Genomic DNA, 18,335 nt, shown 5'->3' with positions numbered 1-18,335 from the left:
AAAAGGTTTCTTTAGCAAGCTATTGATAGATATTACATTTTAGCCTAATATCACAAATATTTTCTTTGGAACACAGAGAGGGCTTAATGCATTTTGCACGAATGTTACAGTATCTCAACCTTATTAATTAGACAAATCCTGTCCAGCTCGTACTGTGGCATTATTGAGCCCAGACTTCTGTAATGTTTAATAAACAGTGGTGCTTGACCTCAACCACTGTTCCATGAATGCTCTGTTTTGGAGATCACTTTGGAGACAGATTTAAATATACTTAAATATTTCCTTTACCTTGTCCTTAAATATAACCTTGACATAGAGGCTTTATAAAATTACTATCTTGCTCTGATGTTTTTCAGTAATGATTTTACACATGGAGTGCACACACACACACACAGACACACATACATACATACATACATACATACATACATACATACATACACACATACATACATACAGTACTGTGCAAAAGTCTTAGGCACATGCAAAGAAATGCTGTAGAGCAAAAATGGCTTCAAAAATAATGAAATTACATGTTTTTACATTAAAAAAATACTATAAAGAGCAGTAAACAGTAATAAATGAAACAAAGTCAATATTTGGTGTGACGATCCTTCGCTTAAAAAAAAAAATAGTAGTCTCAGGTACGATTTGTGCAGTTTTATAAGGAAATGAGCTGTAAGTTTTACTGAGCATCTTACAGAAGCAGCTACAGTTCTTCTGGAGACTTTGACTGTCACACTTGCTTCTTATTTTTGCAGCAAAACCAAGCAGCCTTCATTATGTTTTTTTTTTTTGTCTGAAAAGTGGTTTCTTATGTAATCTGCTGCTCTCTTTACTGACATACAAACATTTTTCTGTAACATTTAATTTTGTGCTGGAAAACTAATGTTTGGAAATCTAAAATGTTTTTGTACGGAATCAATAATATAGAAGTCATAAAATAAAAATCTATAACAAAGTTTTTACTAAAACAAAATAGGGTGCCTAAGACTTTTGCACAGTTTTTTATATATATATAAATAAACAGTAAGCAAAAGAAATGTAATAGTAGACTACCAGTATTATATCTAACATAAGATAAGAATATTATATAATATTACACATGAACTTGACAGCTGGTTTTTCAAATGGGCAGCACATACTTTAAGAAATGTTCTGAAAAAAGTTATTCTGGAGCCCTGATTAGGGGAATGTCAATCCTAACTGTTGCATCCATCCTCACAAAGAGAGTAGAGGGAAAAGAAAGGGGTTCAGGGGACTGACACTGCTGTTTCAAAAATGAAAATATTTTAATGCTGAGTAAAGATGGGACATATTTTACTCTAAATCATGACAGCACTCTTTATTAAACCACTTTCACAAAGTGCAAAGGGATAATAGCCACCACTTACTCTTGCATTACACGACAATATGAGTAAAAGATTAAACGTGACTAATTAAATAACTGATTTAATGACATTTATTCTTAGCATTCTCTACCTCCCATATTTATCTTTCTATAGCATTACATATAGGGGAGGCTCCAACTAGCCAGAATAATAAATGATAATTGATAAACAAGGAGGAATAAACCGTGACTTGCTGTAACACCTTCAATCGAATCATAGACAGGGGATATTTGTTGTTTACAGAAAAAAACCGTCATGTCAGAATGAATAATGGTGAAAACCATTAATGCAAACCAGGGGAAAGGAAAGAGATGAATGCTGGTTGAATTAGGCAGATGAGAAACCCCATGAAGAGCAAACGAAGGTGTGGTGGACACAAAAATTCCTTAATCGAAATTGGTCTGTAGTTTCCACCTTTATAGTAAAAGTGACAAAACACCGGTCCTTTCTTTTAATAACACAACTGAAGAGACATGAGCATTGCCTCAAGTGTCTGGGCTGAGAGTAACTTTCCATGTTTTTTTTTTTTCTAGATTGGTCAGTGGTCATGTGCTGAGTCTGTGGAGCAATCCAGAAATCATGTACGAACCTACAGCCAAGTCTTCTGCTGCATTATGGTACTTTCAAAAGCACCCTGATGTTCCTCAGATTCTTACAAGGGTTGATCAGGTTTGTCATCTCAGTGTTTTTTTTGAAAGGAATGGGAGCTTACTTTGGTGACTTGATACCCACTTGTTTTCAGCCCAGTCTAGTAAGGTCCTGTCTCATTCCTGGGTTATGCTCCGGAGTACATACTTTACCGTATAAGCAAAGGCAGCGAAGCCCACTATTACGAACAGGTTCGCAAGCGCTCCGCCAAGGAGTCCATGATTGCGGTTAGCCTGCTGGAGGGCGAGGTGCTGAGGAGCCGCCGCTTCTCCCAAAGGGACGTGCCCGTTCATCTCTGGGAGCCCGAAGTGACCTTGCTCTCCATCTGGCACCACATCTGGAAGCGGCAGAGCCTGTGGCCGTGAATTGAGCTCCTCCTGAGCCTTTTGCTTCTGTTTGATCTCCTGCAAAGGAATTAAAGCTAATGTTGGCCTGGTAGCACAGCTGCATAAACCTGGGCATTTTTCCTAAATGCAGAAGCAAACAGGTGTCTTGTGAACACTAACAAGTGCATCCAAACTTACCCTTTTCACTTGATGTAGGAGAATGGGTTTGAATAAATAAATACATAGTGTGTGTATATTTTATATAGGTAGATAGACAGATAGATAGACAGATAAAGAAAGAGCTTTCAGTTTTAAGACTCACCTCAACAACTTCTGGAAACAGTTCACAAAAGATCCTGTCCTTTAAGTTAAAAGCCAAGCTCTGTGCAGACAGCTGTCTTTTCTGATGATAAAGTGGAGAGTGTTTCACAATACATTCAGTTAGCTTCACATGTAGCAATATTTTTCAACACTTTCTTACAATATATTGCTTTGTTTTTACATAATTTTTGTAAACATTCTTTTAATTCCTTCCTCTCAGAAGGTTTCTACAGGACACGTACAGTGTAATCAGATGTCTCGATGCTTCCCAGTGTGGGGCCTTTCTCCACCATGAAGCTTAGCAGCCCTGTGAGGATGGTGGAGACGGACCAGGCAGGGTTCCACGTGTCCGGATGGAAGTCAGTAATGGATAGACATAACCTGGACAGGCGAAATACCAAACCCAGAAGAGTTACGAAGGGCCCCGTCATCCGTCAACTACATAGCAATAAACGTCCCACTGACCCAGGCCATTTCCTTTAATTTTACAGAACTGTATTTATCTCAGAAAATCCAACATGTGAAAGAAAAGTGATTTATCATCAGCAATACAAACAATAATGCTTCCTACTGATGCTAGGAATGTAATATAAAAAAAAAAAAAAAAAAAAAAAAAAAAAGGACACGAAATGAATATGACTATTACCAAAATCATCTTTTTCTTTAATATTTATGAAGACTAGAAATGTGTTAACATTTTTGTTTCAAAATGACCCGAACATAATCTATGTAATAATCTATTGAATAAAATGGTACCTAATTTTCACTGATTAAAAAAAACAGTTGTTGTATCAATCGACATGAAAAAAAATTTAAACCTGAATACAACATCACACAGGAGCAATCAAATATATATATATTTTTTTTCAGTTATGTTGTGAAACATTACCTTGTGTTGCACTTGAATCTCCCATTCGGCGTTATCATATAAATACTAGGTGGTTTGAAGGGAAATTCCCGTGGGAATACCAATTTTCCATGATAGTATCCACCTTAAGACAACATGAAATTAAGCTCAAATTAGGATTTCTGTTAACATGATTAGATTTTAAAACATTACATAAAAAATTTAAATATAAAATATTAGCTTTAATACAATAAAACTAATAAAAATGTTTCGTTTATTGTATTCTTTTTAAAAAACACATCTACATTACTAAACGCTTTTCTTATTTAAAGAACTGCAGATCTGTCTGCCCTGTTTGTCCTACTTTAATGGTTCAGTGAAATGAATTATAGGTTGCCCTCAATAAAAATACACAAATTTGTAATAAAATACAGCACCTCCATATGCAATCTAATACCTTCATAAGGTGTTTTCTCTGGCCCCCGAACAACATAGTGCCTTGAGTATGGACAAAGACAACAAAATGCAAGTAAATATGTGAGTATAGTTAATTTTTTAAATATAGTTCATTACTGTTTGCAAAAGAGTTAAAAGGAAACATACAGGATAAGGCCACAATCCTGTTACCATTGCGAAATACCATAAAATGCCTCTGGTGAAGAAATAATGGAAATAATAATGAGGAAATAATGTCGTACCATTCTAATATATTTGAGGGAAGTGGTTCAGCACAGATGTAAGGCACAGGGTCTTTCTTTATTCTGAGGTAATCCTGTTTTAGGCGCTGTGTTGCTGTTGTTGGTGCTCTCTTATTCCCGTTGCTGTTCATCTGAAAATAAAGGACACGGTCAACCTTAGATTCGATCTACTGTAACACCTAAGAAATTGGTTACTTTGCAAAATACATTACATGTTTCGCCAGTAATATTAAAGAGACTTATATCCTGTCACGTCTCCTTCGTTAAACTCTTTATGTGTTAAAGGCTGCTGAATGCCGTGACGCAATCACTGACAGGACAATCATACAAAAGATGCTTTATGATAAAGTACTTGCTTCCTGGTAAGAAGTGTGGCAAGTCAGACCTCTAACTTTGCGGCCAAGAAACACAGAAAGAGGCCATTTGTTTAACAACAAGAACAGGAATCTGAGGCTAGATTGGAGCGAAACCTGACAGCTGAAGATTAAAAAAAAAAGCCTGATCTTTTTTTATTCAGTTGTAAGTAAAAACATTAAAAGACATAATGTTTCTGATCATAGTTTTATTACCTTTTTAACATTATTGTTAGATCCGATCTATGAACTAGTAATTAAGATGGATCAAATAAATGAATAAAACCTTACGATAAATTAACCTTTTATATTTGTACATATTTATTTTTATTACTTTATAAACGCTGTTGTTTTCCGTCACCATTAAATCACTGGGTCCAACCTGGCCACCTGAGGCAAAGGTTGTGTCTACATTCAGTGCAGTAATGAACATTAATTTAAAGAATCAAATCCATTAGAAAATAAATGATTAAATATGTAAACACTTAAACCTGACCTACAGTCTGGAGATAATCCAGGTCACTCTGAGTGAACACACTGCCTGCCAAATGAATACAGATTTTCCAGGATGGATCATTAATCCCAGCCTAACTGGGCTAATAAAAGGTGATTCAGGGTTGATGGACTCATGATCTGATGTGTCATCTAGAAATGAAATACAGTTCTAGGGTGACTTTAATCCGGAATTAAGTTATCCGGCTAATCAGTCCCAGGTTTGTGCTTGATCTCAGTCCTGCCCTACCCTCACTCTTATTTCCGCCTTAGCTAGTTTCACTACTTTCACATTTCGAGAAAATGCCTGAAGAGCAAATATTTTAAAACTTATCAATAAAAAGCTATCTATTTTTAGCTAGTTGATGTACGTTTCAGTTAGCGCCATGGCTGAAAACACTGAACTATCGACAAAGAAGCAGTTAGCCTCCGTGCTAACGTTAGTTAAAGGGCTCTCGGCTAACAGTGCTAGCAGTGGACGCTAATATCCCTCGGTAGCTGTCAAACCGTCTCTCACTGCTGCACGAGCCCCATAAGGAATAATATACCGCATTTCATAACACATACATACCTCTTAAAATAGTCGCGAAGGTTCTTTTTATGGTTCGACAAACAAACTGACTGTCGTTTATTTGTAAAACCGTGTCGAGGAAAGAAAGCACTTGGCTAATATGTTAGCCAACTCGGTATTTACATCACGGCTGTCAACCGCCTTACCTTCCCCACCGCTATTCCGACAAACCCCGCCTCCTTAAGGTCGAGTCACACAAGAACAGTGCGCTGATTGGACAGTTTTACTATCGTTATTAAAGAACAGCCAATCCTAATTCAGGAGGCGGGCTTTGTCAGAAAATGGGTAGCCTGAAAGCGCGGTGTTTGGTCACATGACCTGTGCAGGGCGTGTGCGCATGTGCAACCCAAGTCACGTGGCCAGAAGAGAAACGCGTGATTGAGGAAAGTGTCAATAATTACAGGTACATATGCACACTGTTTATTCTGTGAATAATTGGGATATTTAAGTCAGTCTGTTTCACATTCTTCTCTCATCTGGTACTCCTCAACACATTAATATAAAAATAAACTAGAATAGGTTATGCATGGAAAAAGAATAAGTGGAAAAGTAATGTGAATAGGGAAAAAAAACACTGTGTAATGGAAATTTTAATGGAAATTGGGGGGAAACACTTTGGAATGGGAATTGAAAAAAAAAACACTCCATAATGACAACTGAAAAAAATTTGGAATGGGAATTGCATAACAGCTCTTCATAAGTGGAATAATAATAATAATAATAAACCCCACGTTATTGGAATTTGGGAAAACCACAGGTTACTGTCTGTGTGGCATTTCTGCGAATGTTCTCTCAGTGTACGCATGGGTTTCCTCCAGGTTCTCTGGTTTCTGCCCTGTTAAAAATAACGTTACCATGATATACGATACGCCTTGCAATTCATGAAAACTGCCATTTCAGGACTTTTCTGTGGATCGTTCGTGATTGGGGCTTTACTGTTTTTGCTGCTCTTTTTCTTGCTTTAGTGTACACATTCCTTGTCATGTTCCATTTATTTTATTCAATAACAAATAGAACAAACACAGTATCAGGAACAGATGCATCTCTCTTGCAGATAGACAACACAGTAATCATGTATCATGTATGGCCAGGTGGCCAGTTTGAGCAAATAGCATGCACAGCAGTATAAATAGAAAAGACAAATTGTTGTGGTTTGGAAAAATTCACACATAAATAAACCTGACCCTATAATATTACATGACAGAGGACTGGTCCATAATATGCTATAGTGTATGTGCACAAATGCAATTCTTTACTGAAACATAACTTTAGTCATATATTTCATTGCAGAGTCTAATATTTTGACACAAACCATTTCAGAAATGAGAAAAAAACAACAACATACAAGCCATAAAATAGCCATTAACATTCCTCATCACAGTTTCACAGAATTGCTTTTATCCACTCATTACATACACTCTTAGGAAAACTGGTTCTTTGGGTGGTTAATGGTTCTTGGTTTGTGAAGAGAACAAAGCAAGATTGGATTCTGATTGGATTCTGGTTTTTTTTCTGACTGAAAAACCAAAACAATCTGAAGGACAACCTGAAAGAACCTCAGCGGTTATACACTTCACCTTTTTTTCTAATAGTGTAAAATGGAGCAGTGACATTCATGAATATCTGAAAAATCACAAACAGCTCAGCTTGACTCGAGGACCAAACTCTGCTCACATTTTCTGACTTGCGTTAAGCCACGTGCGGAAACTCCCGAATGATCTCACTGACCGTGGTGATATCTAAAACAGGACACAGAGTTAGTAAGTGCACTTATACACTTAGTGTCACTCAGATTTATCCTAATAAATATATAGTTGCATGCATTCATGTTCATTCTATCTCTTATACACCATTTTATACCACAGCACTGTTGAATCGTTGATTTTGATTGGTCAGAAGGCATTGATTAAATTTCCTATAATAGCAGCTCTGAGAAAAATGCCAGCTGCAAAGCAAATCACACATTAATATTAATGCGCTCTTTCTAATCTGTTATTGTTTCTATAGTAACAGCTCATCCTTGGTGAGCTGTATGGTGGACATTCCACATAAACAGATGTGTTGACATGATGAAGTTTTCTGTGCGGAGATCGTTATTTATCAGTTTTGGAAGGAGTCTTCAGCGCTTTCTGACAGTCAGAGGTAAAGCTGTAATGTTAAGTTTTCCACCATGGGAAGGTCTTCAAGACAGAAGAGTTTGAACTATTCAGTTTCTTTGTAACATGACAAGATGCATTTTTGTCTTATTAACATCAAGAGAGAAAAAAAAACCAAGATGCTGGTGAGGGAACGACTGTTTATAACAGGAACTAACATGTTTCATGGATGATCCACATCATTGTAACTTTAAATGGATAAGAAGTATGATGTGTTCTTTAATAAATGAAATATTGCTAGTGCTGGCAAATTGCTGTGGTATAAGAGAAATAAAACACTTCAGGATGTGCTGTTATTGGAAAATAATCAACTTCTTGGTAGTAATGGGATATTATTTTCCTTTAACAGCACAACCCATTGCGTTTTATTCCTTGTGTAGGACAAACCAAATATTCCTCATAAGTACATGTATGCATGAAACCATTATTTTATTAACCCATAGCCCATTAGAAAGCTGAAGCATAAATCATGATGATGATGATATTGACCCCAATCAGGAATCACTATCATGATATCTGACCTTATGAATAGTTTATGAAAACTATTTAGTATATATATATATATATATATATATATATATATATATATATATATATATATATAAGTATTTTGACTAAATTCAGAGCCATTTCACTCTGCAAATGCTTTATGTGGATGATTCCTGATTGGGGCTTTAACGTTCTAATTAGAGAAGATCTCCATGTAACTCATTTCCACCAGATCTCATCTACAGCTATCCCCTTTCCACAGGTATCCCATACAGGTACCAAGAGAGCAACTGGCGTATATATATGAGATTTATGTCTTTGTATCTTTCAGAGATCTAGAGGAGAAACGTATAAACCCCACACCACTGCGACAGAGCTCCTTCCCCAGTAACTCAACCAGACCACACCAGTCCAGACCAGACCAGGTAGCATCACTCACTCTTTCCTTTTGCTTTACCCGCTGAGGACTCTGAGGAAAACTGGCATCTATAAAGAGAATAAAACTGACATAAGACAAGGAAAACTTGAAGATAGCTTGCTATATATGTGTTTTTAACCCAAACGCCTTCAAACTGCAGGATCAACCATGAACATGAAGAAAATTTCACGGATTTAAATGGCACAAGCTGTAGTGAAGTGAAGCTCTAACCAGCCTAGTTATGAGAGAAAACTCTACCACGTAATGTTATACAGCATAATTACTAAACTTCTTTTTAGAATGATTTACAGAGAATGATTTGATGCAATCAAAATACAATCCCTTTACTCTCAGCAACTCATTTATGCTAATGCATAGAGAGCATACAGAGCATTAACCCACAGACCAGACAAACACAGAAAATCCCCTTCCCATCACACACACACACACACACACACACACAGAACCCAGCCTGTACGTCTCTCTGTAGCACTTGAGTTCACCCAAGAGCTCTGTTCAGGTCATAATGACCCACTTTATTTTATTTTAAACATTACATTTTTTCTTTCATTTTTACTTAAATTGTCTTCTAAAATTGTTGATTAATAGGGCTCAAAATTAATATAAATATTATTTATATTATATTATATCTATATTCTACAGAGAGACGCACTGAAAACAGGAATAAAGACCAAGCGCAGAACAGAGCGAGGAGTCTAAAAGCATCATATTTTTATTCTTTCAGCTTTTTTTCAGTGACAAATGAGTTTTCTTTAAGATCAGTTGCGTAAATAATATCTCCAAATACAGGATTTTAAAACAGATTGTACAGACCGATGCAAAGAGAACGGCGAAAGGATCCACAGTGGAATGCAGAAGCCAAGCAGGTGGGAACAATAATACGTATTTACACCACAGTTATTTAGAGGAAATTGTACATGTTCACGTTAAACACACTCCCAAAGACAGACCATATTCACCAGTTATTCTTTTGTTCTTTTAAGTTTTTTTTGTAATTAGATGAAAGTGCATTTTTGTCCCTCTTAAACAGGAAATTTATCAGTTTGCCCCCTGCAGTTTCTGTAAAAACGTCTCAAGCATGATAAATTCCATTCATTTGTCTTCAGATGTATGGATTTTATAGCTGACCATCATCACTTAACATTATATTTCCACTTCTGACTGCATCATGTCAAGGGTTGAGCGGTTAAAACAGTGCTGAAGTTCATGCCGATGTACGTAAACACCTCATTCAACTGTGTTTCAAACTGCATGGCATCAGATGTCATCAAAAACTCATGCACTTCTATAAAACGAGGATGACCAGCTTAAGAAATTATGCGTGCAAGCATGTTTTGCATGCAGAAACGAGCTATTAACAATTGACCTTACCAAAGAGCTCTAAAAAATAAATCACATTATGTAATTTTGGGGACTTGTACAAATATACAAAACATACAATTACCGTAGTTTCTATAAATAATTTAGCTTAACTGGTATCTGGCATTATTCTAGAAATTTAAAGGAGCTTGAAAACACCTGTAATTATAGGATGATGAGTCTTATTGAGAGAGCTAATCAATGTGAGTCCAGTTACAAAACTGGATTACATTAAGCTTGGAACTAAAATTGTTTAAAAAAAAAAAAAAAAGAGAGAGAGAAAGATGTGGATACAGATTTTCCGTATTCCAGTTTCCATTGCACTAGTCCTCTAGGCGGAACATCATAAATAAAAAAAACACACTAAACAACACAAAAACCAAAACATACAAATACTAAGAATACTGTCGGTAGGAAAAGTGCACGCAGTCGTATTTGTACATGATGGCAAAATAATACCACAGAAAGTCTTCGTTCTGATTGGACACATCATCTAGAAGGCAAACTACCTGCGACTGATCACCAGTAAGCCAGGACATTCAGTGTGGTGTTCTGAACGCAGTACTGAATGTTCCGTAGCCACTACTGCGATAACATCTATAACGTGTTTAATAATTTTTCCTAAATAGCTTGTGGATTGAGACAATAGGCTATGTACCATAAAGATCTAAAATGCATCATATAGCAGTACAGAAATGTCAGGAATGTGACTGATGATGTGTTCCTTTACGAGACTGAATTATCCATACTGACTGATGAGGCGTCTTCGAGTTAATAACACAAAGTCCAGCCGGCTCGCTTTGCTACTGCTGGACCTTTAACCCTAGCCCTGCTCAGGAGCGCCCCCCCTAGCACGCATCTATGGTAAGGCAGATAAACTCCTGAATGCACTTCTTGTACTGCTGTTCAGTGGGGCTGCTGCCGGGGTATTGACCTGGCTGTCCGAGGGGGCCGTCCGCCTCGCGCATTTCCTCGTTCATCCGAGCCAACCGCAACCTAACACAGAGACAAGGTCAAATGGTTAAGAAATGAACAATGCATTAATAGAGCTGCAACAAAAATCACTGCTCACAGTAAGTCTGATTCTGATGCTCACAGAGTCACAATGTCTGCGTTAGCCGCCTGCACAGCAATGCTCAAAGGATCCTGACCGTCCTCATCCACCTCCGTCTGAGACGCTCCTCGCTTCAGGAACAGACACACCTGCCTGCAGACAGGACAAGGCAGAGAAGAACTCATCACCTGATCCATATGCAACCTGATACTTCAGCCCTGAAGTACTCTTTGGATAGAATTGAACTTGAACACAGCACTGTTGAATTTTTGAATGGCTGGATAGATGGTGTTGATTAATTTCCTATAAACAGCAGCTCTGACAATAGTACCAGCTGTAATTCAAATCACGGGTTTATATTAATGCGCTTGTTCTAATATGTTATGAAGCTTTCCGTAAGGAGACAGTTATTACAGAAGGAGTCTCCAATTTGAGTGTTTGTGACAGACACTAAGTTTTCCGGCACAGGAACATGTTCAGGAAGGAGGATTTTTGCGCCTTTACGCACAAGTTTTTATTAACCTCAAGAGGGAGAGAAATAAGAGAGGCTGGTCATGGAACAACTGCTTACAGCTGCTATAATAAATTCTGAATTAAAACTATAATTATAATTATTAATATATTTGTTATAATTATATATTTAATTATAATAATAAATATATATGATTCTAATTATTATAATTGTTACACTGAATAACTTTCAATAGGATGGGATTCTCTTAGTTCCTTTTTATTAAATTCTTGAATAAAAATAATCGAATTACATCCGAATGTCTAGTATAAAGCCATGACATGGCTCACCCTGTGTGGCCCAAAGAAGTGGCATGGTGAAGCGGGCCCCGTCCTCTCGCATCTTTCTGATTTACATCAGCTCCGTTCTGCAGCAGGAATTCACAGGCTATTAAAGAACCCTGAGAGGAAAGAGAGACAAAGAGATGATACAAAGGGAAAACAAAAAAACGGTGTTAGATATGTACTCATCTGCTGGATTTAACAGCAATAACTCAACATGGCTTATAAAGCAACAGTGAAAGTGACAGTCCGTGTCGACTCACCCCCGTGACAGCCTGTATTAAAGGGCTCTTGCTCTCGTTCTCTTCATTAATGGAGTTGACGTCTGCTCCGTGTGCTAACGCCTCAGCCATGACAGGCAAGTTCCGGGCTTGTGAGGCTTTATGGAGCAGCGCGCTGGGATGCAGCTCCCGCATGTCCTCCAGGTCTGATGCCTCTTGCTCAACCTCCACCTCCCCGCTGGATTCATCTGAGTCTTCACACTCTGCAGCAAGGCATGCAGGAAAACAATTTTGGGCTGTTCTTGGTTTCTTTGAAATCCCACAGATTTGCTCATGAAGCGTGGATAATTGAAATATTCTATATTTCTCTTGGTCTTCCATAATGTTATAAAATTTAAGCTTTATCATTATTTCAGCTGGACTGAAATTGGATTACATTAAGGGACCTCATATAAGTACATCATATAAGCAATTATTTATGAGTGCATAGCTGAACATACACTATATGCCAAAACGATTGTGGACACCTGATCATCACAGACATATTTGCTTGTGGAACATGCCATTCCAGATTTAGTTCCCCTTTCCTGTTATAATAACCTCTACTCTTCTGAGAAGGCTTTCCACTAGATTTTGGAGCGTGGCTGTGGGGATTTGTGCTCATTCACCCACAAGAGCATTAGTGAGGTCAGGCACTGATGTTTAAGGTGAAGAGGCTAATTCATCCCAAAGGTGTTCAGTGGGGTGGAGGTCAGGCCACTCGAGTTCTTCCACTCCAACCTTGGCAATCCATGTCTTCAAGGAGATCGCTTTGTGCAAAGGTGGTTTGTCATGCTGGAACATGTTTAGGCCTCTTAGTTCCAGTGAAGGGAAATTGTAATGCTACAGCATACAAAGATATTCTATACAATTGTGTGCTTCCAACTTTGTGGCAACAGTTTGGGAAAGAACCACATATGGATGTGATGGTCAGGTGTCCACAAACTTTAGGCTGTATATTGTACTGTACATGCTGTAGTATCCTCAACTTTTTAGGACTAAGTACTCACCCTCTTCCGTGACACTGTCCACCACTGAGCCGCACACCAGGATGTCAGTGCTGCCGTCTGTGCTGCCGCCAAGACCACTGTCACTACTGAGACCTGCGGGGCCAAAGAGGGCCAAGCCATGGACACGTTACTCACTCCACTGCCTCCTCAACCACACAGCTAATGCATTAAACATCAAATCCTGGAGAGCTACAGCACCACAGAGCTTAGGAGGTTCCCATAAGAGCGGACCATGGCTGTTGTTTGTCATTAACTTGATCAAAAAGGTAGAATATCGGTCAAAATATCCCAATCACCGGATATTTAGCATGCAAAACAGTATACACTAAAATAGCCTATGCCACTGTCCACATTAGTAACATTATTCTTGTCTATTGTCCAGTATTCCCACCACATCCATTATCCATGATTATACCACAGCACTGTTTCTTGGTTGATATGGTGTAATATCAACGGTTTCTGTGAGGAAAAGTTTTTCTGCCGGCATCTCCAGTGTCAGAGCTTTGTAACAGTCAGAGGAAAAGCTGTAACTTTAAGTTTTCTGACACAGGAAAGGACAGAGGACGTTGTGCTTTCTCGTTAACATGACATGCTGTATTATTTTGCCTTATTAACTTCAAGAGAGAGAGAAAGAAAAAGAGATGCTGATGAGGCAACATCTGTTTGTAGCTGCTATAACGTGAGTGATAACAGGAACTAACTTAAACTTCCACAATATTAAACATAACTATAAATGGATAAAACGTATAACAAATCAACTTCACTGTGATAACCTTAATGTTGGGTCACATCACACCATCCTGTTGTTGATTGTTTATTTTCCTCTAACAGCACACCCTGTAATGTTTTTATTCCTTACTTATTACACAGCCCTGTGGAAATCTTGATTCTGACTGATCCATCAAGGTATTAGGTGTCTGTTATTTCTGAATTGACTGCTGGTTCCTGCTCGCTTATCACTCCTATGACAGTAGTCTTTATGTTATTATGCACTGTGCACTTGTTGCTTGGTTTTCTGTTGCCGTCCATTCATCTTTCCATGCATCTGTGAGATTTGGTTTTAAAATGGTGTGATGACTTACTGCGGGGCCCGGAGCCAGTGTCAAAGTAGGAGAAAAGCGAGTCCAGTTCATCGGGACAGAAAAGTGATTCTCTGCGGAATTTGGCCGCTGCAGCAGCTGTAGATAAAGAGAAAGCAGGAAATAAGCACCAATTAAATGACTTGTCACCAATTAAATGTCTCATGATGACATACAGTAGTAATAAGCTGTACTCTGATGCTCCATTCAACCTTCAGCTGATGCTTCACTCAAGCCTTGTTTTAATTCCGTTTTATGGGTTGTTTTTTTCCACAACCTTTTTCTTGTGTTATTTATAAAGATTTATACCACAGTACTGTTTTATTCTTGAATCAGATGACGTTGATTAGTTTTCTATAACTGCACATTTAAGATGTAATGTCATCTGCAAGGAAAATTAAAGGCTTATCCTGTAATTCAGGGAAAGTCTTCAGGACAGAGGACTTTGTGGTTTATCAGGCTGCATTTTTTTCTTCTTAGCTTCAAGAGGGAGCAACTGTTTTTAGCTGTAATAACAGAGCTATTTTGGTTCTCAGACGTTCCAACTAGTTATTAACTATAACTATAAACAGATAAAAAAAAATATCATGTGCCGTTCTTTAATAAATTAAAAATTGTAATTGTTGGCAAATTCCTGTGGTGTACAATTAATAAAATACATCAGTACATAAATAAATAATTAACTTCAGGATTTTATTAATTATTTTGCTATAACAGCAGTTATAAGTGTTTTATTCCTTACATAAATATTAATTATACACAACAATCAACCAGTTATTGGTCGTGGCATGAATATATTGAGCTAAAGGAGACAAATTTTGAGCCACATGATGAAAAAGCATCTATTAAGTTAACTCTACAGTAAAATGTTTTCTTTCTTTTTTTTTTTGCAGTACCTGCAGATAAGTTAGCTGGTGACACACTTCCACCATCATGTCTGTATTTGTGTCGAGTTTTGGGTGCTCCGATGGCGCTGTTGTTTCTTCTGCACTTTTTCACGTGCCAGTGATGAGACTTCCTGCCACCTTCGACCAGCGCCTCTAAGCCACACATTTTCTTTAGAAACTTCCTTTCCACATACTTAGCTTTGATCCAGGCCTCTTTCTCTTGCCTGAGGGAAAGAAAGTGGCAACCTTTTCTTTTTTAGGAACCCTGAAAAGAATGCTATTTTTTTGTAGGCGACCTTTACATGATGTGCATGTGCTAACTGACCTCGAGCTGTTGGGTCCAGGTTTTTTCAGACCTCTTTCTTCACAGGCTCCCTCGTAGATGTGATTAATTACCGTGTTCCCAAGCTCACACATTAACTATTTTGAGAGACAGAGAGAGGTAGAGAATGTAGAGAAGTGTTAAGTTCACAGTCTAGAAATTGCAAAGCAATAAGAAAAGCTGACAGGAGTTTTATTACCTTCATTAATTCGGGTTCCCAGGAGTCCAGTGTTAAAGAGCGCACCTTTGAGCAGTGTACACCCAAACTCCTACACAGAGTCATATAATCAGAAAAGCATAATTAAACACTGGACTCAATGTACACTTGGGCATTTTTCATTTTCTTTCATGACCTGTATTCATTTCACAAGGTTTGGATTTGCTTTTTGCTCATATCTTGGTAACAAATCAGTACAAAAGAATGATCATGAATACTTGGCAAAAAGCCAGGTCCATTACATACAGGTGTATTTATCTATATTTCTATCTAAAATACTTCAGGACGATGTTTCTCCTTCTTTCTGCTTTACAGTTTCTGTTTTGTCTGTGTCTGCTAATACTGAATGCCTCTCAGTGTCTTTATGTCTTGTCTTCTGCCATCACTATCTTTAGAAGAGGAGGCAGAGATTTAATCTGATTAGCCGAGTGGCGCCGCTAATCTACAGAGAGCCTGTTGAGGTAGAAGAGGTGGCGTCAAAGGGATGAGTCAACTATATTCATAACTATATATCTTGCTATTGTTTGTCTCAGTTAAAACGATACTTTGAGATAAAACAACAGGTTAATTCTTTAGTAATATATAAGCAGTCATGTTTTATGACAGGAAATACGACATAATGGCTTTTTTACTGGACTTTTTTTTGGTGTGAGTAATTCGGGTGTTAGTCCAGAGCTGCAAAACCCAGCTGCAGGGTTGGATGCAAATATTCTATTTCTATTTAAAATTTCTATTTTCACCTGAGTGCAAACAAGATTCAAGATCTTTATTGTCATATGTACTTTGGTTCAATGAAATTCTTATTTTTTTTTTCCATAATAAAAAGCCAATGTCTTGTGATATATTGGTGAACTGGGATATAATAAGCTAAACGATCATTACAATAGGGTTCACTCTATGCCAGTAAAATTAATTTCAAAATGTATAATCTACACAATTATTGTCCTTATCATAATTACTATAGTAATGATTGTCACTACCTCTCAAGTTACTGCACAATGATCCTTGCTCCATTTGTGTTTAAAGCTGTAAGACATCATGAGCGTTCCAGGTGTTACCTGTGGATGCCAGAGCACTCGATGCACAACAGGATGCCCAGGTTGATGCTGGCCCAGCGTGGCTCGGCCTGGCCGCAGTCACAGCACACCTCATTTCCAGGGAGAGACTGAACCCTCTGCAGGACACTCTCCCCCCTCACACTCCTCTCCCGTGGCTCGCTGGCCGAGTCGATGCTGCTGGTGGAGGGAGACGCTGTTCTGTCCAAACGCTGAGAGGCGAGAGTTATAAACTGCAGTTAGAACCCTAAAGGTCGAGTGTACGAACCAAAAAATGTCTTAGTAATTTAATGCCCAGTAATTTAATTCTTCAACATTTTAACCCATTTTTTGCAAGTTTATAGTTAATAGGTAGGTAATAGATTGTTTTAAATACATAACTGACAAAATTACCATTTATTACAATAGTTTCACTTAATGTTAGCATATTAAAAGTCTGAGAAAAGAGTTTGGTAAACCCTGAGTTCGAGTATAAAGCAAAGACAGGCATTTAGATGTCATGTAAGATATTACTGTATAAACTGTCAACTAGGATTCAGGCTTGAACCATTTAAATACCTTCAGGGAAGACTGATCATTTAAAAGCACCACTCAATTCTGTGATTTCACCACTCATATGCTGTTGTTGGCACTGTACAAAATTCTTGCCAACATGCCACACTGTTCAGTGTTGTTGTGGCTGCTTGTGTAATTAATGTCATTGTGGCTGCTTGTTGTGATTATGCTGAAAAGCAGCAGACAGTGGCATGAGTACGAACCTCTATATAGTAGTTATCTGTGATCTCTCTGTAGGCTGACGCAATGCTGGCCTGCACAGCCTGAATCCAGGCCTGTCGCAGCTTCTCAGACTCGGCTTGCAACATGCAGCTTCTGCAACATCAAAAAATGGTGGCTATTAAACACACACCCACACTGATGCACTCTCAGATATGCACATGTATACAGGCATATGCCGGAAAATACCGACCAACAGTTCTAAGATACATACTTTGTAGGTGACACCACTTCGAAGCAGAACCTCCGTTCTATATCCTCACAAGGTTTGACGGAACAAAGCCTCAAGTCCTCTACAACAACCGTAAGAGCATCCTGTAATAGAAATGCATATATTTTAGAATGCTTTTTTTTTTTTTACATACACTATACCTTTTTTTTTTTTAGATATATTACATTAAAGTGTGCATAATCATGAAATTGTAACTGGAGTTACCTTAAGCCTCTTCTGATAGACAAGCTGGCTGTTTTGTATTGAGAACCACCGCCTGAATAGAGGAGCATAAAAATGTTTTTATTTCTGTTTATATTGGAGATTTGAGAGGTTTAAGAGCTGATATTTCTTCCTTTTACCTATTCCATGTTTTGAAAGCATTTGTAGATCGCTTGAACAGATATCCCTCCATCACAATCCCATTCGGGGCGTCCACATTAAATTCCACCTTGGAATCATCACAGGCGAAGTCCTGCAAATTACAGGATAAAATGCACATGGCATGAGTATTAATGATATAGTATTGAGTCACACTATTAACATGATTAGTGGTCTTCCTACTCAAAGCCAGACAAACCACC

General features: G+C 37.9%; 2 protein-coding genes and 1 long non-coding RNA gene across 3 annotated transcripts in view; 1 reads left to right on the top strand and 2 right to left on the bottom strand.

Moving 5' to 3' along the window:
• Window positions 1-1,330: 1,330 nt before the first annotated feature.
• LOC113539488 (ubiquitin-conjugating enzyme E2 J2) lies at window positions 1,331-5,806 on the bottom strand. Its single transcript, XM_026935234.3, has 7 exons — window positions 5,648-5,806; window positions 4,232-4,362; window positions 3,991-4,031; window positions 3,576-3,678; window positions 2,929-3,067; window positions 2,688-2,768; window positions 1,331-2,443 (listed from the first exon to the last, which is right to left on the bottom strand). Exons 2-7 carry the CDS (start codon window positions 4,360-4,362, stop codon window positions 2,156-2,158), a joined length of 783 nt encoding a protein of 260 aa, XP_026791035.3. The 5' UTR covers window positions 5,648-5,806; the 3' UTR covers window positions 1,331-2,155.
• Window positions 5,807-5,838: 32 nt separating this feature from the next.
• Window positions 5,839-15,313, top strand: LOC117599909 (uncharacterized). The gene is made up of 5 exons (XR_008300575.1): window positions 5,839-6,050; window positions 7,655-7,789; window positions 8,624-8,717; window positions 9,521-9,597; window positions 15,179-15,313. It is a non-coding gene; the product is annotated as an uncharacterized LOC117599909 (long non-coding RNA).
• The window catches only part of acap3b (ArfGAP with coiled-coil, ankyrin repeat and PH domains 3b), a 55,730-nt gene continuing 46,814 nt past the window's right edge, over window positions 9,420-18,335 (bottom strand). Inside the window, exons 11-24 of the mRNA XM_026935574.3 lie at window positions 18,114-18,226; window positions 17,977-18,028; window positions 17,755-17,855; window positions 17,525-17,636; window positions 16,770-16,978; window positions 15,694-15,763; window positions 15,498-15,592; window positions 15,182-15,396; window positions 14,289-14,384; window positions 13,207-13,299; window positions 12,200-12,420; window positions 11,946-12,055; window positions 11,187-11,297; window positions 9,420-11,086 (exon numbers count right to left, since the gene is read on the bottom strand). Of these exons, the coding sequence (XP_026791375.1) occupies window positions 10,939-11,086; window positions 11,187-11,297; window positions 11,946-12,055; window positions 12,200-12,420; window positions 13,207-13,299; window positions 14,289-14,384; window positions 15,182-15,396; window positions 15,498-15,592; window positions 15,694-15,763; window positions 16,770-16,978; window positions 17,525-17,636; window positions 17,755-17,855; window positions 17,977-18,028; window positions 18,114-18,226 (1,746 nt within the window). The 3' untranslated portion in view covers window positions 9,420-10,938. The remainder of the gene's footprint in view (window positions 11,087-11,186; window positions 11,298-11,945; window positions 12,056-12,199; window positions 12,421-13,206; window positions 13,300-14,288; window positions 14,385-15,181; window positions 15,397-15,497; window positions 15,593-15,693; window positions 15,764-16,769; window positions 16,979-17,524; window positions 17,637-17,754; window positions 17,856-17,976; window positions 18,029-18,113; window positions 18,227-18,335) is intronic.

This window comes from Pangasianodon hypophthalmus, chromosome 20, assembly GCF_027358585.1.
Source record: "Pangasianodon hypophthalmus isolate fPanHyp1 chromosome 20, fPanHyp1.pri, whole genome shotgun sequence".
Lineage (NCBI taxonomy): Eukaryota > Metazoa > Chordata > Actinopteri > Siluriformes > Pangasiidae > Pangasianodon > Pangasianodon hypophthalmus.
This window is presented reverse-complemented; position numbering and strand designations above follow the sequence as displayed.